Source organism: Saimiri boliviensis, chromosome 14, assembly GCF_048565385.1.
Source record: "Saimiri boliviensis isolate mSaiBol1 chromosome 14, mSaiBol1.pri, whole genome shotgun sequence".
Lineage (NCBI taxonomy): Eukaryota > Metazoa > Chordata > Mammalia > Primates > Cebidae > Saimiri > Saimiri boliviensis.
Genome location: NC_133462.1, coordinates 80,374,178 through 80,397,590, shown reverse-complemented (window position 1 = coordinate 80,397,590; position 23,413 = coordinate 80,374,178). Strand labels below are relative to the sequence as shown.

The following is a 23,413-nucleotide window of genomic DNA, read 5'->3' as shown; positions in this document are numbered from 1 at the left end:
TGCAGATTAGACTTGCGTCCTGAGTTTTCTAGACCTATGAATCAAATTGCCTCCTAGGCAGCAACCTGTATGTTCTAAGATTTCCAATTAATCTTAACCAAAACCCATTCTACCTGTTTTCTCCTTTTAACAAATAACATTCCTATTCATCCAGTTGGTCAAACTAGAAACCCAAAGGCATCCCCAGACTATTCCCTTTCTTTACACTTTTAAAAAATAAACTGTCTTCGAAAAAACATGCTCATTCCTCTCTATTCCCACTGCTAACACCAAACTTGAAGCCCTATTCATTTCACACCAAGAAGCACCACTACAGCTGCCTCACCTCTCGCCTCTAGCTTCCCTCAGAATAAAATATAATGGCAAAACAGAAAGCAGAGACTTTAAGTGAGGATGTCCTAGATTCTAAAGCTAACTCAGTCTCTTGCAAGCAGTGTGAACTGAGATAAGTTTACTCATTTTACTGTGCTCCAATTTTCTCATCTGTAAAGTGCAGGCAACTGTTTACACAGTAGGTTTTACACAGAATAATGTATCAGTGTCTGGCATAATGGCCCTTTATACCAAACGATGAGAAGAATATAATAAGAATTGCATTAATTTTTGCTAGACCATATTTTATAATGTCTCTAAAGAAAGCAATGTTTTTTTCTTCCCCTGATTTTTGCCCCCCTTTTTTGGCTCACAATTAAAAGGGGCTATTGTTCTTCCAAAATGTTATTCTAGTTCAATACACACTACGATTCTTGGATACTTTTTGGTTTGTTAAGTAGTAATAGCAAACTGGCTGGGCACAGTGGCTCACGCCCATAATCCCAGCACTTTGGGAGGCCAATGTGGGTGAATCACTTAAGGTCAGGAGTTTGAGAACAGCCTGGTCAACATGATGAAACCCCATCTCTATTAAAAATACAAAACGTAGCTAGGCATGGTGGCATTTGCCTGTAACCCCAGCTACTTGGGAGGCTAAGGCACAAGAATCGCTTGAATCTGGAAGACAGGAGGTTGCAGTGAACCCAGATCGCGCGACTGTACTCCAGCCTAGGTTACAGAGACTCCATTTCAAAAAAAAAAAAAGAAGTAGTAGTAGTACTAGCAAACTACGTTAACAGAATACTATTTTTATCCTACTGAGCCATGATAAATTAAGAGTTTGTCGTGCCGGACGCGGTGGCTCAAGCCTGTAATCCCAGCATTTTGGGAGGCCGAGGTGGGTGGATCACGAGGTCAAGAGATCGAGACCATCCTGGTCAACATGGTGAAACCCCATCTCTACTAAAAATACAAAAAATTAGCTGGGCATGGTGGTGTGTGCCTGTAATCCCAGCTACTCAGGAGGCTGAGGCAGGAGAATTGCCTGAACCCAGGAGGCAGAGGTTGCGGTGAGCCGAGATCGCGCCATTGCACTCCAGCCTGGGTAACAAGAGCGAAACTCCATCTCAAAAAAAAAAAAAAGGGAAATTGTAGCCTGGGTAACAAGAGCGAAACTCCGTCTCAAAAAAAAAAAAAAAGAGTTTGTCAAGGAATAAGGGTCTCTCTGACTTGGTGCAATATGTCCAAAACGGAGTAAGACAGTGTCTCTTCTTCTCCATGTTGCCTATTTAGCCCTATCCTTATCAACTGACAGAGCTTAGGTCAAAAGAATAACCTTCTGAAGTAAGATTTCAGAAAAGGAATGGGAATGCTCAGAAATGAAAAGAGAAATTGGACTAAAAGACCTTCATACACTTGGACAGTCCAAGTAGCATGTACCAGACATTTATCTAGAAAGAGTATTTATAAACCGAGTTTTCATAACCCAGGAAATGCCTATAGACAGATTTTCCCATGGTCATAGCAGTGATCACGAAAGTTCACAGTATAAAATATACACTTACTAAATTGTGATTGAAACAGTCACCAAAAAACGCCTACTGATCATCTGACATTTACAGCAACTATGAACTGCATATTTTACATAATTATGTTACATGAAATACGTAATTTATGTAATTTAAGAAGATACAGAATCTGAGATTTTCAAGAAAAAGCCTTTGGCTTTAGATTAAACAGTTTAAAGCACTAGATACTAGCTATCAGAGAGGTAATAGTCTAGCAGAAAGTGTTTCAGAGTGGATAAAACAAAACAGATTCCTTTTGCAATACTGTCACCCACCTCATTTACAACTAGAAGTCTTCTCACCAGTTAAAAAATCACTTTCAGATTAGACAAATGAACGCTTTCAAACAAAAGAAAAATCTATTCAGAAAAAAATTTTAAATCCACCAATAGGCATATACCTGAATTTTCTATTACATCAAAAGAACATCAAATTACCGTTTCAGGGAGAGAAAAATTAACTATTTATCGAACATATTTTGTTTTCCTTGGTACACACAGACACCATATTTCCCATTCATCCTTAAAGCTGGTGTGGTTTTGTAACTAACCAATAAAATGTGGGCAGAAATGCTCTATGACATTTCCAGGGCTCGTGCATAAAATCCTCAGGCACCAACCCCCATTCCTCTCTGTCAGCTCTATGCTGATGCCCTGGCTGATCTTGGAAATCATGTACTCATAACAGCAGAGCCCCAGAGAGCATGGGTCTGTGAATAACTAAGTAGGCAGAGCACACTCAAACTACCACCACAGAGCCTGGGCTTCAAGAGAGAAAGATTCAATTTCTATTTCGTTAAGCCACTGCAATGTCACAGTTTATTCATCTATTTCTGCACCTAGCTTTACCTTAACTAGTCAACATCTCTGGCACTTCTCTCTTAATATCACTCCTAAACAGATAAATTCAACTTTTAGCTGTATCATTCCATCCACTACTCTTCCTATTGTTATTCCAAAAGCTTACAGAGATTCACATCCTACTTCATTTTTTCCACTGAGCATTCACAATTTTGCCAATATGATGAACCTACATCAAATTTCTCTGAACTGATATAGTAACTTTGGAACTTCCCTAAATATTAACACTGATCCTGTTCCTGCTAATGTATCTAAGCAATAGTCCCTGGAAAGGTGTTTTCTTTTGGAAGAAACAAAACACAGCAAAATATAAACTTGTGAAAGCAAATCATCAGATAAAGCATATAGTTGAACAAAAAAGAAAAGCCTTTTAAAAATACTTTTGTTCTTCATTCTTTCAACATTTTATATTTATGGAGTACTTATTAGGTGTCTGGGATATGAAAAGTGAAAAACAAGAATGAAACCTTTGTAGAGATTTAGAGTCTACATGCTAGTAAGGGAAGGAGAGATAATGAAGAAATGTAATACATAAACAGATTACACATTAGAAGTTAAAAAGTGCTAAGATAAAAGGGGCACAGTGTGTGCTGGGTGTATGAGGAAAACCTCAGTATTTGGGGTAAGCAAAATAAAGCCTTTACTAGGAGATAGGTTGTAAAGTCAGAAGGTAAACAAAATCCATGTGGGAAGAAACCAATAGCACCACATACTAGCTTATGATCCTGAGTATAACTTCTGTGAGCCTCAACCTCCCCACTTCTGAAGTGGTAAAATATTATCTATGATTTAGAGGTACTGCAAAAATCAATGAGATTGTGAATATAAAGAATGGTGGCTAAAAATGTAACTGGCCCCAAACACCCACTTTACCCCTCATTCACAATCTTCGATCAAAGAATTAAAATATTAATTGGGATATAAACTTAGTTTTGTGTACTAAGATGTCTCAAAAAATGACAATTCTTATCATTATCAGTGATATAAACTAAAGAGAAAAATAGTATTTTTTCCTTGAAATGGAGGACATTTCCCCCCAAATGTTCATTTTTCAACAAGAGGGGGAAAAAAATGACAGGACACAAATTTTTTAAGTGACTTATTTCAAGCAACTAATTATTTGTTCATTTGTTTAACCATCCCTTGGGACCATCTGTAATCTACTCTGATAAGAAATGTGTAGAAAACAGACCTTACGTTTTGTTGTTGTTCAATTATTAGGATATCCAATGTCTGAGCTCACACAAGTATCCCTTAGGGAAATGCTCTGCGTGCCATTAGCACTATTCTTAATGAGGAAAAGCACAGAACTCCTTTAGTTCATTGCCAGAATTGTTTTATCTTCAAGTCAAAAGAACAACTATTTGGAGTAGCACCAAAACAAGCATTTAACAATTACAAGCAGCAAGCTATTCATAAGCATCATATTGTTAATGCCAATCCAATTATAAATAACCTTATTTTATCAAATAAAGTATCTGTCAGCAAAATTTTCCGTCCTAGACACCTCTTTACTTGACTGCTTTATTCCTTAACTTTAAGAAAAACATATTTATTGCTTCAATTCAAAGAACCCCATTTTAAAGACTTTTTAAAGAAAAGATAGAGAAAATTATTTTAATCCATGAATAAGTAATCTTCAAAGAAAACTTACAAGCTGTAAACAAAAACCTAACAGAGACCATTGTGCTTATAATAATTCTCCAATGATACAGTGAAGTAGGAAAATTTGAATAAAGAACATTCCCATTAATGTCCTATCTTTCCAAGAGGACAGCATTTCCTTCCTGATTTAGAAAATACTCTACTGAATATTTCCCTTTCACCTTTTTCTCCTCCATATCTCTGTTCTGTAAGACAACATATAGCTTTCTAGGTTGCTTTTGATATCATCTATATGGTCTTGGCCCTTATTTAAACTCTTTATCTTTATACTTCACACATGATGCATGAGGGCATAAGCAATCAAACTACTGTGAAATGCCCCATACATATCTGGGGAACCTGATGCTGTCAAAATTAGTAGCGCCTAATTGTGCACTAATAAGGAATTGAGAAGTTTAAACATAAAAAAATACCATCTTTCACACATGAAGCACCAAAATTGTGGGGAAAATATATTAATTTTTATTAAAATACAAGTTTTAAGCAGGTTGAAGTCCAAAGTGAGAACTACTGTGATCAGCTTTTATTATATTTATTAACTGTCATGAATTTTTACAAGGTAGGCATACTACATGATGATGTGATAGAAAAAATGATAAAGATTATGGAAGTTATTCAAACTCTTGCCTTTAGTCATTCAAGTGAATAGGATACTTTGGAAAAGCTGCAGAATAGGATTTCTGTTTCACAGACATTTAGACTGTACTGCTTCATCAGTTCAAGCAGGTTCCAGAAACTAAGAGACCTAATTTGCTCCCCACCACCACCAAGTCTACCACTCAGTAGCCCTCATAATTACACATGATACCTAACTTACACATAGGAGAGCTACTCTGTCTGAAATATTTTCCTGCTATGAATGTATCTGTAGTATGGTCACAGCTACTATTATAAAGATATTCTCAGCCAGGCACTGTGGCTCACACCTGTAATCCTGGCACTTTGGGAGGCCAAGGCAGGTGGATCACGAGGTCAGGAGTTCAAGACCAGCCTGAGCAACATGGTAAAAACCCCATTTATACTAAAAATACAAAAATTAGCTGGGCATGGTAGGGCACGCCTATAATCCCAGCTACTCAGGAGGCTGAGGCAGGAGAATTGCTTGAACCCAGGAGGCAGAGGTTGTGGTGAGCCGAAATCACACCACTGCACTCCATCCTGGGCGAGACTCCGTCTCAAAAAATAAAAAGGATATTCTCAAGTTTTCTGCTAAGCTTGATTTACCCTTTACTTCACCCGCCTTCCCACCAATACCTCTGATCTTCTCTCTCACTCCAGCCAAATCTGTCAACTTAAGGTTGTGCCACTTTATAACAAACTAAATTTATGAAGTCATCTTTATTATGTGTGCTATTATGTAAAAATCAAATAAACCCTTGATATTAATAAATTATGATGGCAGACTGTATTTCATTTGGTAATATGTTACAATGACTCCTCACAGAACTGTTTAACACTTCAGTTTCCAACAATGCACCCTCAGTTTTAACTAATGTATGCAGGTAACTTCTCTTACCCACATTAGAAGATATTTCAACATTTCCGGAAAAAAAACAAGTGCTGAAATTATAAATGTTGGACTAAAATTGGATATACATATTAAAAAGATACCAAATAAAATCATTTCCCAGTCTTCCTGCAAACCTTAGGGTATTGAGATTGAGCATCCCTAATCCAAAAACCCTAAATCCAAAATGGTGCAAAATCCAAAACATTTTGAGTGCTGACATGATGCTCAAAGGTCATGCTCAAAAGAAATGCTCATTGGAGCATTTCAGATTTCTGGATTAGAGATGCTCAGCAGTAAACTGTGAATATTCCAAAACAAAATCTGAAACACTTCTGTTCCCAAGCATTTTGGATAAGGGATACTCAACCTGTATCTGAATTATATAGTATCTCTCTTATCAACGAGCCCACATTTAAAATATGAAGGAAGAGGAAAGAACCAAGCACTCTATACATTTACTCAATTAATTTGAAAATGATGATAATCACCAAGATCCAGTATACCCTGAAATTTTTTTAAGTGAGCATAAAACATCCAGATATGGAGTCTTATTATAAGATATTTGGCTTCATCTGGCAACATTCTCTTTCATTAACCTATTTGAAACGGAAACTTACTCAAGAATAAAGTTCATCCTATTAAGTCTGTGTTCTCAAATACTTTATTAAAATCAATCAATGACTATTACTACACTGCTAAAAAATAATAAAGCCAACTTGCCTCTGGATTACTTCTGTATTACTACAATGTCTCAGTTCTTTAAAGCCAGTATTATTTCACCAGGTATCACTTAAAATTCATTTTAATCATGTATGACACCATATATATATCCCCCGAAACAAACCTAGACTTACCTGTAGTAATGGCTCGATGGAATTGATGCATATCTTCCCCAGATAGCTCTTGAGCTACCTGGAATATCTTTTGCCTGACACCATCCAATTTAATTTCTGATTCAGTCAATATATCTTCCATATCAGGAGCACTACAATCAAGATATTGGGAACTTTTAGGACATCAGCCAGATGCTTTAATAGTGAAAAATTGAAATAATCTAAATATTAACATAGGGCTAAATACTGTATGCATTTGGATTTTTCTCAGAACTACTCAAAATTATTAACAGTATGGAAAATATGAAAAATGCTATTAACACACTGTTAAGTGCAAAAAGTATACAAAAACAATATGTATAACATAACGATAAGAAAAATTTTGTGCATAAAAATATGACATACAGATGTCTGCTTTCAGTAAGGACAGAGTAACATGAACTAGATTTATCCTCTCACCTTAAACAACTAAAAAGAAAAAATAAATACAGAAAACAATGGTTAAAGACCCTGGACTACAGGCAGCATGGAGCAGTGATCCCTGGGGAAAGGGAGGAGAACCACATATACCCTGTGACTGCCCCATCTTATTGCCTGGAAAGTTTCCAAGTGACAGCACAGAGACAGGAAACTTAGGTGGAGACTGGGAGTCAGCCTGAGTAGAAAAGGATTTGGGTATTTTGGGGGATCAAGACAGCTAAAATTTGCAAAGCAGAGTAACAATGAGGAGAAAGCTGTATAAACAGAGATGTTCAGAGATTTACAGAAGCGACCTCCTCAAGTCTTCAGTTGAGTACTGATCAGTGCAGGCATACAAGGAAACTATTCAAGGCTAGAAAGACTGCCCAAAATGAGCAGGCAGAACAATCCCCTTAGTTCACAGAGCTAGAAAGTATCAATTCATCAGCAGCAGACTGACACTACAGAAAATATCAAAGAAGTTCTTTAGGCAAAAGGAAAATAATACCAGAAGAAAATCTGAATCTACACACAAAGGCATGAACACCAAAAATGGTAAATGTGGATAAAATTTTTATTATTTTAAAATCATACTGTTTAAAGTAAAAATCATAACACATTGTGGAAATTATAACAAAAGTAGAAATAATATGAATCACAACAATAGCATAAAAGGCCAATCTAGAAGGAAAATGGAAAAGGAAGTTTAAGATTCTAATACCATATGGGAAGTGATATGTAAATGGTCCTTCCTCTGCATGGTACTGTGTTAACTGAAACTTGGGCACATCAACACTGTGACCTTCATTTGCAAAATAACTGTTACCACAAAACCATGTAATGTGAAAACATGATTCTTATATGCACAAATTTTCGTAAACACAGTACTGTACAAAGTGAAAATAGTTGACAATAAGATGTATATTATAAACCATAAAACAATCACTACAAAAACAAAAAACGCATTGCTAATAAGCTTACAAATAAGATAAAATGGGATCATAAAAAATTATCCAAAATAAGGCAGGAAGAAGAGAATAGATAGATTTAATTATAACTATATCAATAACTACATTAACTGTAAATGGTCTAAACACCTGGACTAACAAGCAGAGATTTTCAAAATAGATTTTTAAAAAGCAAGAGAGACAAGAAATTCATGTATATAAACACAAATAGATTAAAAATAAAAGGATGAAAAGATATATATTCTGATAAGATTAATCAAAAGAAAACAGAGTAGCTATATTAATATCAAACTTCAGGCAAAGCCTACTTCCAGGGATACCATCATAATGATGAAGGGTCAATTCATTAAATGCATAATAATCCTAAATATTAATGTACCAAATAAAAGAGCTTCAAGATACTTGAAGAAAAAACTGATAGGACTTCAAGGAGAAAGACAAACCTACAATTATCTTAAGGAGATGTCACCCTCTTTCTCTCTCTGTATTTGACAGAACAAGTATACAAAAAATCATAAGGAAACAAGTGACTTAAACAACACTTAATTGGTGTTTAGAGAACATTACACCTAACAATAGTAGAATACACACTCTTTTCAAGTGCACCCAGAACGTTTACCAGACAGACCATATCCTGAGCCAAAATTAAGGCTCTATAAATTTAAAAGGGTTCAAATTATAGAAAGTATGTTCTCTAATACATGAAATTAAATTAGAAATCAGTACCAGAAAGTTGTCTGGAAAACCCCCAAAATATTTGGACACAAAATAACATATTTAAATTACTCTTGGTTCAAAAATAAAATAAAAATAAAAATTAGCACCAATAAATTTTAAAACTTAGAGGAAATCGCAAATTCCTTAAAAGACAAACTACTGGCCGGGCACGGTGGCTCAAGCCTGTAATCCCAGCACTTTGGGAGGCCGAGGCGGGTGGATCACGAGGTCAAGAGATCCAGACCATCCTGGTCAACATGGTGAAACCTCGTCTCTACCAAAAATACAAAAAATTAGCTGGGCATGGTGGCGCGTGCCTGTAATCCCAGCTACTCGGGAGGCTGAGGCAGGAGAATTGCCTGAACCCAGGAGGCGGAGGTTGCGGTGAGCCGAGATCGCGCCATTGCACTCCAGCCTGGGTAACAAGAGCAAAAAACTCCGTCTCAAAAAAAAAAAAAAAAAAAAAAAAGACAAACTACTGAAGCTCACTAAAGGAGTCATCTGTGTCTATTAAAGAAAATAATTTTGTGGTGAGGTCTTCTCACTAATAGTTTTTCAGGTGTACTGTGACTGGCTCATTTCTTTCATAAAGTTTTTTTTTTTTTTTGAGACAGAGTCTCGCTCTGTCACCCAGGCTGGAATGCATGGTGCAATTTCAGCTCACTGCAATCTCCGCCTCCCGAGTTCAAGCAATTCTCCTGCTTCAATCTCCTGAGTAGCTAAGATTACAGGTGCCTACCACCAAGCCCAGCTAATGTTTATATTTTTAGTAGAGATGGGATTTCACCATGTTGGCCAGGCTGGTCTCGAACTCCTGACCTCCAGTGATACACCTGGCTTGGCCTCCCAAAGTGCTGGGATTACAGGCATGAGTCACCACGCCCAGCCTCTTTTACAGGCATGAGTCACCACACCCAGCCTCTTTCATAAAGTATTTTTACTTTTCTGGTTTCTAATATTTCTAAAGTTTCTAATTTTTCTGAAGTCTATTATTTTTGCAGCTTACTAGTCAAAACTGTAGGAACAGGCCAGTCGCCATGGCTCACACCTGTAATCTCAGCACTTTGGGAGGCCACGGCAGGCAGATCACGAGGTCAGGAGTTCGAGACTAGCCTTATCAACATGGTAAAACCCCATCTCTACTAAAAATACAAAAATTAGCTGGGCGTGGTGATGCATGACTGTAATCCCAGCTTCTCAGGAGGCTGAGACAGGAGAGTGTTTTGAATCTGGGAGGCAGAGGTTTCAGTGAGCTGACACTGTACCACTACACTCCAGCCTGGGCAACAGAGTGAGAATCTGTGTCTCAAAAAAAAAAAAAAGCACTGTATGAACAATATGATCACAAGTATGATAAAAAATAGTGCATAAAATAAGAAATCTGCTAATTGATAGAGGTTATCTTTGGGTATTACAGACTGATTTGTCTCACTGAGTAGCTTTACTTTTCTGTCATTTGTCATTTTTCTAAAGATTACCATTTTCTAAGTTTACTATAATGAGCATTTATTATTTTTTGGTGGAAAAATATTTAAAAGATGACTTTATATAGTAACATAGATTTTTCTAAAATATTAAGGTCTCCTGTCATATTCCTACTACAGGTTGAGCATCCTAATCTAAAAATTCAAAATCCAAAACTTTCTTAGCAACATGACACTCAAAGGAAATGCTCACTAGAGCACTTCAGATTTCCAGATCAGGGATGCTCAACCCATACATTATCTCCAAATATTCCAAAATCTGAAATCCAAAACACTTCTAGTCCCAAGCATTTAGGATAAGGGATACTCAACCTGCATGTTATTTCTTTTAACTGCTGAATATTGATGGGAATTATTTTAGAATTGCAATAGGTGCTAAAAAAAAATAAAAAGTGTCCAAAATTAATCAGAACAGTATTGCTTCTTTCCATAATACAAGCTTTACTATGTACAAGCTATCTAACAAATGTAAGCAAACAAGCAAAAACTAATTTTAGAGAGGCAAGAAAAAGAAAATATTAACAGTGTCATAATTCAATAAATCTAGGTATGGTAAATTAGATTACATTTAATGAAATAAAAATTGAAATGTGAGAATTATCTTAAAAGTCTCATGTTACTGAATGGAATACTTCTGTATTTTTTTTTTTTTTTTTTTTTGAAACAGGGTCTCTTCTGTCACCCAGGCTGGGGTACAGGAGCACAATCACGGCTCACTGCAGCCTTGACCTCCCCCCACTTCCCCCCGGGCTCAATCAATCCTCCTGCCTCAGTCTCCTGAGCAGCTGGGACTGACTACAGGTGCACACCATCATACCCAGCTAGCTTTTCTATTTTTTGTAGAGATGGGGTTTTGCCATATTGCCCATACAGGCATGAGAGTCACCACGTCCAGCCAATAATATCTCCAATAATGAAAAGCTAATAAATTATATTTGGTCTTCCCTATACTCGTTCTATGATATCCAGTATAAAGCCAATCAATCCTTTTGGAGGCATCTGGAATTTGTAATAATCTGTCTTCAGGAGCTAGACTGAAACACAAACTAGGGGGTTGTAGGGCAGATATTTTTCTACCTCTAGCAAAACAGAAAGACAAAGGAATCAGGTCAAATGAATTATGAAACAACCAACCAAAGATGGAAGATGGAGATACCCAGCTGCTCATAAGATAGTGCTGAATCTTTAGAAGTTCTAATTTTTCTGAAGTCTATCATTTTCTCAGTTTACTAGTCAAATCTGTATGAATAATATGACAACTATAATAAAAAATAGTGCATAAAATAAGATAGTGGCTATTTATAATTAATTTTTCTGTTCTGCTTAGGCTAGTTTAAGCTAGCTTCTTTTACCTGCAATCACAAAGTCTATCAAATACACAAAGCCTGTGTAGGAAAATAAAATAGTAAAGTCCTAGAGAAAAAAAAATTGAAACAAAAGTCACAAAACTCAAAGAGGAACTTCCAAAAAAGAATTAAGTGATCAACAGTATCATATGCTACAAAAATGTAAAATAATAATATGAAGGCACAAGGGCATTTCAATAATTGTGAGGCAGAAAGCCGGACTGCAATGAGTTCAAAAATGAATGAGAAATTAGGTTTTGCAGATTTTAACATTTGTCTAATATTAAAATTTTCACACGTACCACACAAACAAAGCTTTAATGTAAAAGGCTCTAACAATCATTTAATGTATTTTCACAAACAATACCTATATACTAATGAATAATTTTAACAGAACACAAAATTGCTAACTGCTCAGAAAGTAAGAATTTTTCTTTCCTATTTTTAAGTCCACCTAACCCCTACAGACTTTTTTTTTTTTTTTGGAGACAGGTTCTGGCTCTGTTCACTCAGGCAGGGTGGTGTAATCTTGGCACACTGCAGCCTCTGCCTCCCAGGCTCAAGCAAGCCTCCCAGGAGCATGGGTGGCGTTCACCACCAAACCCACCTAATTTTTGTATTTTTAGTACAGACAAGGTTTCGCCATGTTGCCCAGGCTGGTCTTGACCTCCTGAGCTCAAGTGATCTGCCCACCTTGGCCTCCCAAAGTGCTGGGATTACAGGTATGAGCCACTACATCCAGCTGAGACCTATTGTTATTAAAATATTAATTCTTAAATTGTACCTGCTGCTAATGTCTTCTAATCCTGACATTTAAAGTCACAGAATATTCTAACAGCTAGTATCAAACTACAATATATTTTAAAGATGCTTACTCACCTTGTAATCCTATGGAGGAGAAAAATTGTCCTTTTACTTTCAACAGTTATATCTCGACTAAGTTTCACAAGTCTCTCGTATTTGTCATGTCTTGCATCAAGTTCCTGCTGAAATGCTAAAAACACATTATTATGAACATATATATTCTATACTCAAAGCCTACCAAACAATATATTTAAGATGCATCTCACAATATAAATGTAGACAATGACTGTAGTCACCCGACTTCATTCAGAAGTAGAACACCATGGCAATGACACTCTCAAAATACGAAAAGATGAACATTATAAATAATCTCTAGCACCTACTGACTCCAGTGTTCTTAACTGTCAAACACCCTAGTTATACATCACTAACAGCGTTAAAGTACCTTGACAGGGCCACTTAATGTTCTCTAAACCTTTAAAACTAAGTACTGATAATTTCTGTAAATGCCAACAATGCACAGAAGCTTGCAAATTCCTGAATCCCTGATGATTTTTTAAAAATCTGTCAATTGTAGTAAGGTAGCACATACATATTAAAATGAATGTGAAATAAATTTCTTAAAAATGAATGCTAAAGTATGTGAATTATATATTAATTTTTTAAAAATCTACCAAATTATGAATATTACACTTAAATATTGTGTAAAAATCTAGTTAGCCCATTTATTTTGGAACGTACATAATCTCAAATTTACTTTATGTTTTACCATGTAGTAATACCGCATACATAAGCATAATACACTTGAGAAATACTCAATTATTTTCAGAAAGATAGTAAAGGGGAAAATGACTAAACATAGACAACCACTATATAAGTTAGTTTTGTTACAACTAAAGAACTAGATTATAAAGTAGTTCTGCAATCATTAGAAAGGTATGGCAGAGTTCATCTAAAAATGATCACTAAGAAATACCAAAATTTAATTAGGCTGGGGAAAACGTCAACTGAAAATTGGATTAGTCAGGACGTTAGAAATCTAGGAAGAGAACTGAAAGTAGGAGAAAATGAAGAAGAGCTCCTGAGAACGATGAAAGGCTGAATGCAAGCTGTGGTGTCCAGTTCTTATATACTAAATTTAAGACTCGCCGGGCGCGGTGGCTCAAGCCTGTAATCCCAGCACTTTGGGAGGCCGAGGCGGGTGGATCACGAGGTCAAGAGATGGAGACCAGCCTGGTCAACATGGTGAAACCCCGTCTCTACTAAAAATACAAAAAATTAGCTGGGCATGGTGGCGTGTGCCTGTAATCCCAGCTACTCAGGAGGCTGAGGCAGGAGAATTGCCTGAACCCAGGAAGCGGAGGTTGCGGTGAGCCAAGATCGTGCCATTGCACTCCAGCCTGGGTTAACAAGAGCGAAACTCCATCTCAAAAAAAAAAAAAAAAAAAAGACTCAACACTCCCACATAGAAATTAATCTTCAACCTGTCAAATTGTTATGAACACAAATCTCCCATAATATTATATTACATAAGAAAAGTTTTCTCCCCACTTTCATACCTCCTTTTCCTTACAGAACAAAGCATTTTCACAATTCTAACATGTCTTGCCTTCAAGAAAATGTTCACACATTAGTCTCCTTACATGTCAGGACTTTGACTCCTTAAGGTCACTGTTTTCTCCTTACCTGTATGGTATCAGCACTTAATGGTCAGGAAATTACTGAATGGAATACTTTTATTTATATCTATTACATATAATTGCCAATTTGCTTACCTTTTATGCTAACCTAACTTTCATCTAATCTGCTTAATTTGTTTTAGTCTTGAATATTGAGACTCAAAGAATTTTACTTTGGTAAATTTTTTACAGAAAGCCTAACTTGAGGCTGCTAAACAAACAGTGGTTTAAGTTTTTTAAAAGAATAAAAGCTTTTATTACACTACTATCAGATGCTTTAGCCTCAAAATTTTTCCTTACTAAAATTCTTAACAATTAACAAAATAATTACTTATTATTGTTTAAAAGACTACATCTAAAATTTTGTGAATATACTTAGAGCAAAGGTATTAAATAAATTTAACCGAAGGAAAACTGTTTCTAGAACACAAAGCTATAAATACAGAATGTTACATATATAAGTAACATTTAATAAAACAGTACAACTGGGAGTCTACAGAAAGATTAAATTACATGTGGGAAAAATAATCTGCAGAATCTAGAATGTTTACATAGTAAATTCATGCCTCCAACACATTAACCTGCCTCATATCCTACCCTTAGCTCACCAGTCAGTCAGACTGTGACTTCTTGCTAGTCCTGATTCTCTAGGCTTGCACCTTTCTTGATGCCTCTATTTTTGCTACTGCCTCTCTCTACAACACTATTCCCTCTAATCATCTCACGTTTCACTTTCATCATTCAAATATCATTCTGCTCAAGGGCTCCTTAAGAATCACCTGCCCCCCTCCTCCCTTACTCTCTATTCCTTACCATGCTTCACTGATTTACATTTATCCTTCACTAGCTAAAGTGAAGGATAAATGTAAATTTATTTTTAAAAAATTATATTGTTATTTATTTGTAAATTTACTTGTTTCACCACTGTATCAGAGCATAGATCTGTGTCTAGCAGCAGATGTTCATAAAACGTTTCCTGGTTGAACTGCTTGTTGAAGTCATAAGCAGTATAACATACTGGATAAGAGCATTTGTTGTGGTTTGAGATAAATGTGACCAGGGGTATGCAATCTCCTGGGAACTAAGAAATTGTTGAAAAGGAATTGCAAATCCATGTGCCCAATAAACACTGCCCCTAACATGGAATAATGTCTTACTACTTTGCTGCTTAGCTATTACTTTTTGAAATGTATGCTAATGCAGTTGGAATTAATAAAATATAAATTACTAATAACAGTAATATAAGTTAATTTTATAAAGCACAGTTGAATCTGTTTTACCAGCTTCATTACTGTCATCCAAATCTAAGTTACTTTATTACTTCATTATCTCTAAGTTACCTTACGAATACTTTACGGTACCTGTACTACAAAATAGTCTCTCGCCTGGTCTGCTGCTGCCCACCTTGCCTTTCTATAACTGCCAGAGTGACATTTCTAAAATATACTTTAGTTTTTAAGACTCTCTAATGACTCTGCATTACATTTAATAAACTCCAAACTCCTTATGAAGCCTTACATTACTTAGTCCCTTGCAATACCCCCCAAAAGAAAAAAAAATCATCATTTATGTAGTATTCCAGCCAGGGATGCATAACCTGAACCTAATCATGAGAGAATATTAATCAAATCCAAGTTGAGGAATATTCTATTAAATAAGACCTATATTCTTCAATCAGTATCACTGTCATGGAAGACAAAGAAAGACTGAGACACTGCTCCAGATCACAGAAAACTAAAAAGAGACAATACAATGCAACATGTGATCCTGTCCTAGATTACTGGACTAGAGAGAAAAGAAGCTAGAAGGAACATTATTGAGACAACTGTCAGAATATGCACTGTAGATTCAGGTATTGTGTCAGCGTTAAATCTCCTGAACTTAGTAACAATACTATAGTTATACAAGAGAATAATCTTCCTCCTAGGAAATATATTCTGAAGTATTAACAAGTAAAGGGGTATGATGGATGCAACTTGTTCTTAAATGATTTAGAATAAATGTATGTTTAGACATATAAATTTACATATATAAAAAGAGTAATAAAGCGAAACTGGCAAAATGCTAGAAATTGGTCAATCTAAGTCAGGCGTCCCGAAACTGCGGCCCCCTGAAGCCATTTATCCGGCCCCCCACCGCACTTCAGGAAGGGGCACCTCTTTCACTGGTGGTCAGTGAGAGGAGCACGGTATGTGGCGGCCCTCCAACAGTCTGAGGGACAGTAAACTGGCCCCCTGTGTAAAAAGTTTGGGGACACCTGATCTAAGTCAAGTATCTATTTCTAAATTACATGGACATCAAAAAGACTCTTAAAGTAACTAAAATATTTTTCTGTTTAAATATAGGTATGATTTAACTGGGTTTTACCATTCAGTCTCACAATGGGAATACTGTACAAGTTGTAAAAAAGGAACTTAGTAAACAAGAGATTATCACAAAGTGATACATAATTACTTTTTTCTAATTAAACAAAAATTACTTTTATGTAACAAAAAGTTACATAAAGTTTTAAAAGTTACTTTAACCACATATATTAATAATATAAATATCTCCAAAAAAAAACCTTATACCTTTTTTTTCAAATTTATTAGATTTTTTTTCCCCTGTTTTGACTTCCTGCCTTTTTTTCCACCTTTACTGGGGTAAAATTGACAGTTAAAAATTCTAAGGCCGGGCATGGTTGCTCATGCCCGTAATCCCAGCACTTTGAGAAGCCAAGGAGGATGGATTGCTTGAGCCCAGGAGTTTAAGACCTGCAGGGGCAACACAGTGAGACCTTGTCTCTAGAAAATATTTAAAAATTAGCCATGCATTGCATGGTGGCACACACCTGTAGTCCCAGCTACTGGGGAAGCTGAGGTGGGAGGATCACCTGAGCCCAAGAGGCTATGGTTGCAGTGAATGAAGATCGTGCCACTGCACTTCAGCCTGGGCAAGAGTAACGTGCTATCTCCAAAAAAAAAAAAAAAAAAAAAACTATGTGTGTATATAGCACATACTGTGACACTTTGATATATACTATGAAATTATTACCACTATCAAGCTAATTAACATAACCTCACACAGTTAGCCGGTTTTTGTTTTTTTTGAGTCAGGGTCTCTGACGCCCAGGCTGGAGTGCAGTGGTCCAATCACAGCCCACTGCAGTCTCAAACTTCTAGGTTAAAACAGTCCTCCTGCCCCAGCCCTTCCAAAGTAGCTAGGACTGTAAGCATGTCATCATGCCCAGCTAATTGTGGTAAAAACATGTAAGACCTATTTATTTAGCAAATTTCAAGTATAAAGTTTCTGAACTTATCAAGCTCTATACACTGAAATACCCTTTAACCACTTAACTTTCTTAATGCCTTTATTTCAGAAGTCTTTCCACTCCACAGCCCCAAAAGTTGCCTGGCCCACAGGAAACACCCACCAAATCAGGTATACTGCATGAACCAGAAAAAAAAACAAGAACTTATTTAAACTATTAACTAAATTAGTAGCTGACAAGGACCTAAATATATCTGGTCTTTTATTACTGAGATAATAATTAGGCCAGGATTTTGCATAATATTTCAAGATAATCAATATGTATTCATTATTTATTATGGCTGTATTAATGACCACTGTAAGTTGGATACTATCAACACAAAATAAGGTACAGTTCCTATCCTCAAGAAGCTCAGGCCTGTATAAGGGACAGAGACATAAACAAATAAAATGTAATCATGCTATAACAAATATATGTAAAAGGTTTGGGAAAGCAGACACCACGCTTCTTGTTCACTACTAATACATGCTAGAACACAGCAGATGCTCAATAAAAATTTCATAATGTTAGTCACCAATTCAGCTTGGGAGAAAAATCAGAATGTGTTCACAGGGAAGAAGCAACTTGAGCTATGGCTTAAAGAAAACCGTAGTTCAGGCCAGGTGCAGCGGCTCACACCTGTAATCCCAGCACTTTGGGAGGCCGAGGCGGGAGGGTTGCTTGAGGTCGGGAGTTTAAGACCAGCCTGGGCAACATAGCAAAACCCTGTCCCTATAAAATATTTTTTAAAAATTGGCCAGGCATGGGGGCACACACCTGTAGTCCCAGCCACTCAGGAGGCTGAGGAAGGAGAACGGCCAGCCCAGGAGGCAGAGGTTTTGCAGTGAGCTGAGATCATGCCACTGCACTCCAGCCTGTGTGACAGAAGGAGACTGCCTCGAAAAAAAAAAAAGAAAGAAAATTGTAGTTCAGCAGATGGGTAATGAGGACACCAAGTTAGAAGCAACTCCACCTTCTGTTATCACTATGCTCTTTACTCAATTACAGTCAGGTGTCTTAAATTTCTGAAGTTCACAGTAGATACTACGGTAGTTTTAAAATATATCCACAGATGACTTGAGACTCCTCCCTCCAAAGGGTGGGATATAATTTCCTTCCCCTTCAATGTGAGGCAGGTTTGTTTTTTGTTGTTGGTTTTTGTTAGTTTTTCCATTTTTGTCTGAGGAAGTGAGGCAGTTAACTGCCTCCCTCCTAACAAATACAATGTGACAAAAATGACAGTGTCTGATGTCTGAGATTAGGACATAATGAGATTATGGTTTCCTCCTGGCACTCTTGCACATTCTCTCTCTCTCTGAAGGAAGCCAGATGCTACACCCAAGGATACCTAAGCAGCACAAGAAGTCCATGTGGACAGAACAGAGAGCTGGTTGCAGGCAAAAAGCCCAAACGGTCAACAGCTGTGGATCCTTCCACCCCAACCTAGGTTTCAGAATCAAGGTTTCAGAAGACTGCAAATCGGAATCATCAACCAGCTAAGCCCTTCCCAGAATCCTTAATCACAGAAATATAAGATATAGGATAATGGATAAAAGGGGACAAAAGGAAGGGGATTTTGTTTTGTTTTGAAATGAGGAATAACTTGCCCAAGTTAATAGGCTGAGAAAAGGGGACTGTGAAAATACGTGTATATAGATATACAAGATTTACTAATAGAAAACAAGCTCCCATTCTGTGCAAAGTGTTACAGTTAAAACAAAGATACCGTCCCTATCTTCAAGTCTAGTAGAGGAAACAAATATACACCAAATGAAAATATATTTTAGCACATAACACATGAGTAAATATAAGGTACACAATTTTCTTGAGTATGTGGGATGTCTAACATTAGCTAATGTTTAATGTTTCTTGTGTTTAAGTCATGTTTACCTGAATTACTAATATTAATATTTCTCTTAATGGGACATAAAAGTGACGGCCTTTGGAATCCAGACTTTTAGGGTAGATCTAGCACTGTCACAAAACCTCCAGCTAAATTTCACATGTAAATTCTTAGAGACTGTTTTCTTGCGCATAACCATGGCTAAATACTTTTGTTCTCTCCCCTTCACGAACTTACATTGCAGACAACTTACATTTAAAGGCCAACATCACGGGTGAAGATGAATTAACATCCTTCCCTTCTCTTCTTTGGTTATGTGGGAAGTTGTCATGCTTCCTTTTCCTGAACCCTCCTGATCCTTCCGTGGAGAAGAAAAAAAGTTAGAGAAATCTTCCATCACCAAGAGTTTGCAAAACAGAACATAGGCAAACCTCCTCCTCCCTTTAAAACCAGATACCCTCAGGGCCCTCGACTTAAGAGGCTTCCTCCGCAGACCGACAGAGATGCTGCCCAGGCCTTTCCAAGCAAACCATCCACGCCTCCACCAACTGGTGCTTTGATCTCGCATTACAGTAATTAGTGAACTAGGATAAAATGACACCTCGAAGATTCAAGAAAAAGGGAGGTGTAAACAAGGCCAATCCGGCCGGGGAGGGAGCCAGGGCAGCCGCCCCCGAGTCTGCAAGGGACGAAGGCATCCTTCAAGGGTGAAAAGGGGAAAATCGCCTACAAGACTGGAGAACCTCCCCGTCTGGATAAATAACGCCCCATGTTGTTGAGGACGCCACCTTCTTTGTTGCTCATGTCGTCACAGCCTACGGTGAGACGAGCGGAGACGGAGGGACCTGGAGCGAGAAGAAGGCGCAAGGTGCAGGCCAACCGAACCTAGAAAAACAGCTTGCGGAGGTGCCCCTTGCAGCCGGGCCAACTACTACGCAGTGGCCGGAAGTCGCCCCTCGCCTACTTCCGGCCTGCGTCCGGGGCCCACCGCCTCTGGCTCCGCCCCCCGCGTGGTCGGGGGACCCGGCGCGCGCGCGCGCGCGCGTGCTTTCGCAGCCGCCCTGTGCTGTGCCTGAAGACAGAAGCGAGTCGACACGCTTCACAGCATGCACTGCTAATAAGAAGACGATGCGTCCTCCTGGAGCTGAGATCTGTGTGATCGTGGGAAAGCGACAAAAAACGTTCGTAATGATTTTCTGAAGGCACGTTCGGGACACTTACCCTTCCCTCAGCGGGGGCCCACCTTCGCGCGCGGTGCATCGTAGGGGTTGTAGTTCGTGCACGGGAGCGAGACCTCTGGAGCCCCAGCCAGAGGTGTGAGAAAGAAGCGAGTTCCTCGGGGCATCTGGGAATCCTGTTTTTTCAGGATCCAGGGAGAATCTCACAGAGCTAGGAGTGTCTTAACTTTCCCAGGCGCTTTAAGGGATGCAAATATGCGAGTCGATCAGTGGGTGGTGTCAGTACTGTTTTCTCTCGTGAAGGCCTGCCCTTCGAGTCTCCTCCCACCTTCTCCCCGGCCGGCCTCCCACCTTCTCCCTCCTCTGTCGCTTCGCTTCCCCCGCTCCCAGCTGGCTCTCAGAAGCCAAACAGCCTGTGTTCAATTTGCCTCCGCAGAGTGGTTGGGCGACCGTGATGAAGTAAGCAACCTCTGTGCCTCAGTTTCCTTATTGTAACGTAGGGTTACAATAGTACCTGCCTAATAGGGTTGTTTGAGGATGAAAGGAGTTAAGGCTCGTGAAGACGTTCTTTCACATATAAATGCTCAATTAAATATTAGATGCCGTACTCATCTCCCACCAGGGCTCTCTCAGACAATACGACAGAGAGAAAGGTAATAGCAGGTGTGTTCCACTAAACTGTGGGCCTTTCATTAGGGGCAGGTACTGTCATATCTAGACTTTGTGCCCACCCTAGCCCCAGTGCTTCTCAGCGCTGTGATCCTGCACCTTGTAAGCCTCTATCAATGTTTCCTGAAGAATCATGTTCCTGGCATCGGGATGGGTAAGTAGGTGGAAGTTCAGCACCCTCTAGAGAGAAACTCAGGCCAAGGCTTGGTAAGTGGGGTGCCCTAGGCCTAGTAGAGAAGACACAAGTACATTTTAAGCTTTCTCTAAATAATCTCTATATTGTAGTCATGTGTTGTACACACAGTCTTTTCTTCTTGTTAATTTAGGAACAAAAGAACAGTAAATGAAATAACTTGGCTAGAATATGGCAGTAACTACAAGGCATAGTCTGTTGTGGCAGGAAGGTAACCACCACTCATACCTCTGCAGCTCTGCGAATACATGAATTGATTGAGCGGATTCTTTGAGGATAAAGTAGGCTCCTGGAGACCCTGCTTGTTGGGCTACTTGCTTTGCGGATGTTGAACAGATAATTCTTACGAGTTTGAGTGATGTCTGATCTACCAGTATTCCCCCTACTCTGATTAGAAATAACTTGACCATGCAAAAAAAAAAAAAAAAAAAAAGGCAGCTCTGATACAAATTTAGCCACTTTAATGTGACTCCCTCTAGATCCAAGGAAGCCAGTACTTATGAACACTTTCAGAGTCAATACTTACTTTACTGTATCATAGTCGGAGAAAAGGGTATTTTTTTTCTAGTTCTCCTGGAATAGCAAGATCTCAACTTTCCAAAACCTGGATCAACTATATTTCTTTTCTTTCTCCAGCCACTACTCCCCTAGCCTGTTCAATTACAGCTATGTTATCTGAACTGCTTTCCACTCTTTCCCATAATTGTAATGATTAGAACACTAAGGTTCACAACCTATAAAGACTTATTTATTTATTGCATTTTAGGTTTTGGGGTACATGTGAAGAACATGCAAGATTGTTGCATAGGTACACACGTGGCAGTGTGATTTGCTGCCTTCCTCCCCATCATCTACATCTGGCATTTCTTCCCATGCTCTCTCTCCCCAACTCCCCACCCCCTGCTGTCCCTCCCGTATTTCCCCCAACGGACCCCAGTGTGTAGTGCTCCCCTCCCTGTGTCCATGTGTTCTCATTGTTCAACACCCGCCTATGAGTGAGAACATGCAGTGTTCTGAAAGCATTTAAGGGAGGTGAATCCCAGAAGCACTTTCCCAGCACTTATTTGCATATGCGTTTACCCCAGGCTTCCCCAGGTGTCCCAACTTGTAGCTACTCCTTCGTCAGGAAATAGATTTCAACGTCTGTAGCAACCTGCAACCCTTCTCTGTCTCCTTGTTTTATTGCTTCAGATTCAAACACATAGTTTTGGTACTTGGCAAACGGTATTTTGTTTGTTTATTTTAAAGGAAGACTACCACCCCAAGTCACGGAGAGGAAGGTAAAGATTTTTAGTAAGATCTCACTCACCTCTGATGTTGTTACTTGTTACTGTTGCTTTTTTTTTGTTTGTTTGTTTTTCCCCAGACACGGTTTCACTCTGTCACCCATGGCTCACTCACTACAGCCTCGACCTCCCCAGGCTCAAGTGATCCTCCAACTATAGCCACATGCAACTAAGCCAGGCTATTTTTTTGTTTTCTGTATTTTGTGGAGACGACGGGGATTCGCCATGTTGTCCAGGCTAGTCTCAAATTCCTAGGCTCAAGTGATCCACCTGCCTAGGCCTCCCAAAGTGCTGGGATTACTGTGAGCCACTGTGCCTGGCCTCCTGTTGCATTCTAATTGCCTGTATTTGACTCTGAGTAAAGCACTAAGCCTTTCAATTGCACTGTTGTTACTTAGTTCATAAATCCTCTCATTGGTCACCCTTAGATTAAAACAACATATCTAAACTGGTTTGAGAAGCCAAGGCAGGTAGATCATTTGAGGTCAGGAGTTTGAGACCAGCCTGACCAACATGGTGAAACGCTATGTCTACTAAAAAATACAAAAATTACCTGAGCATGGTGGCATGCACCTGTAATCGACAGAGGCTGAGGCAGGAGAATTGCTTAAATCCAGGAGGCAGAGGTTGCAATAAGCCGACACTGCCACTGACCTTCAGCCTGGGCCACAGAGCAAGACTTAACCTCAAAAACTGATTTTGGATATTGAAAGAAAATCATAGCCAGGCGCAGTGGCTCACTCCTGTAAT

At 38.4% G+C, this 23,413-nt stretch overlaps 1 protein-coding gene across 3 annotated transcripts in view; it reads right to left on the bottom strand.

Annotated features, from left to right (window-relative positions):
• Positions 1 to 20,306, bottom strand: part of TSNAX (translin associated factor X) — a 39,194-nt gene extending 18,888 nt beyond the window's left edge. For 2 of the 3 annotated variants that reach the window (XR_005578048.2, XM_039464228.2), the window contains exons 1-4: positions 20,126 to 20,306; positions 19,591 to 19,695; positions 12,602 to 12,716; positions 6,770 to 6,900 (exon numbers count right to left, since the gene is read on the bottom strand). Coding sequence is in view for 2 of the 3 variants with exons in the window: in XM_039464228.2 (XP_039320162.1) it covers positions 6,770 to 6,900; positions 12,602 to 12,716; positions 19,591 to 19,695; positions 20,126 to 20,141 (367 nt within the window). In the remaining variant the exon portion in view is untranslated. The remainder of the gene's footprint in view (positions 1 to 6,769; positions 6,901 to 12,601; positions 12,717 to 19,590; positions 19,696 to 20,125) is intronic. The other variant, XM_003940782.4, reaches the window with a different exon arrangement.
• Positions 20,307 to 23,413: the final 3,107 nt, after the last annotated feature.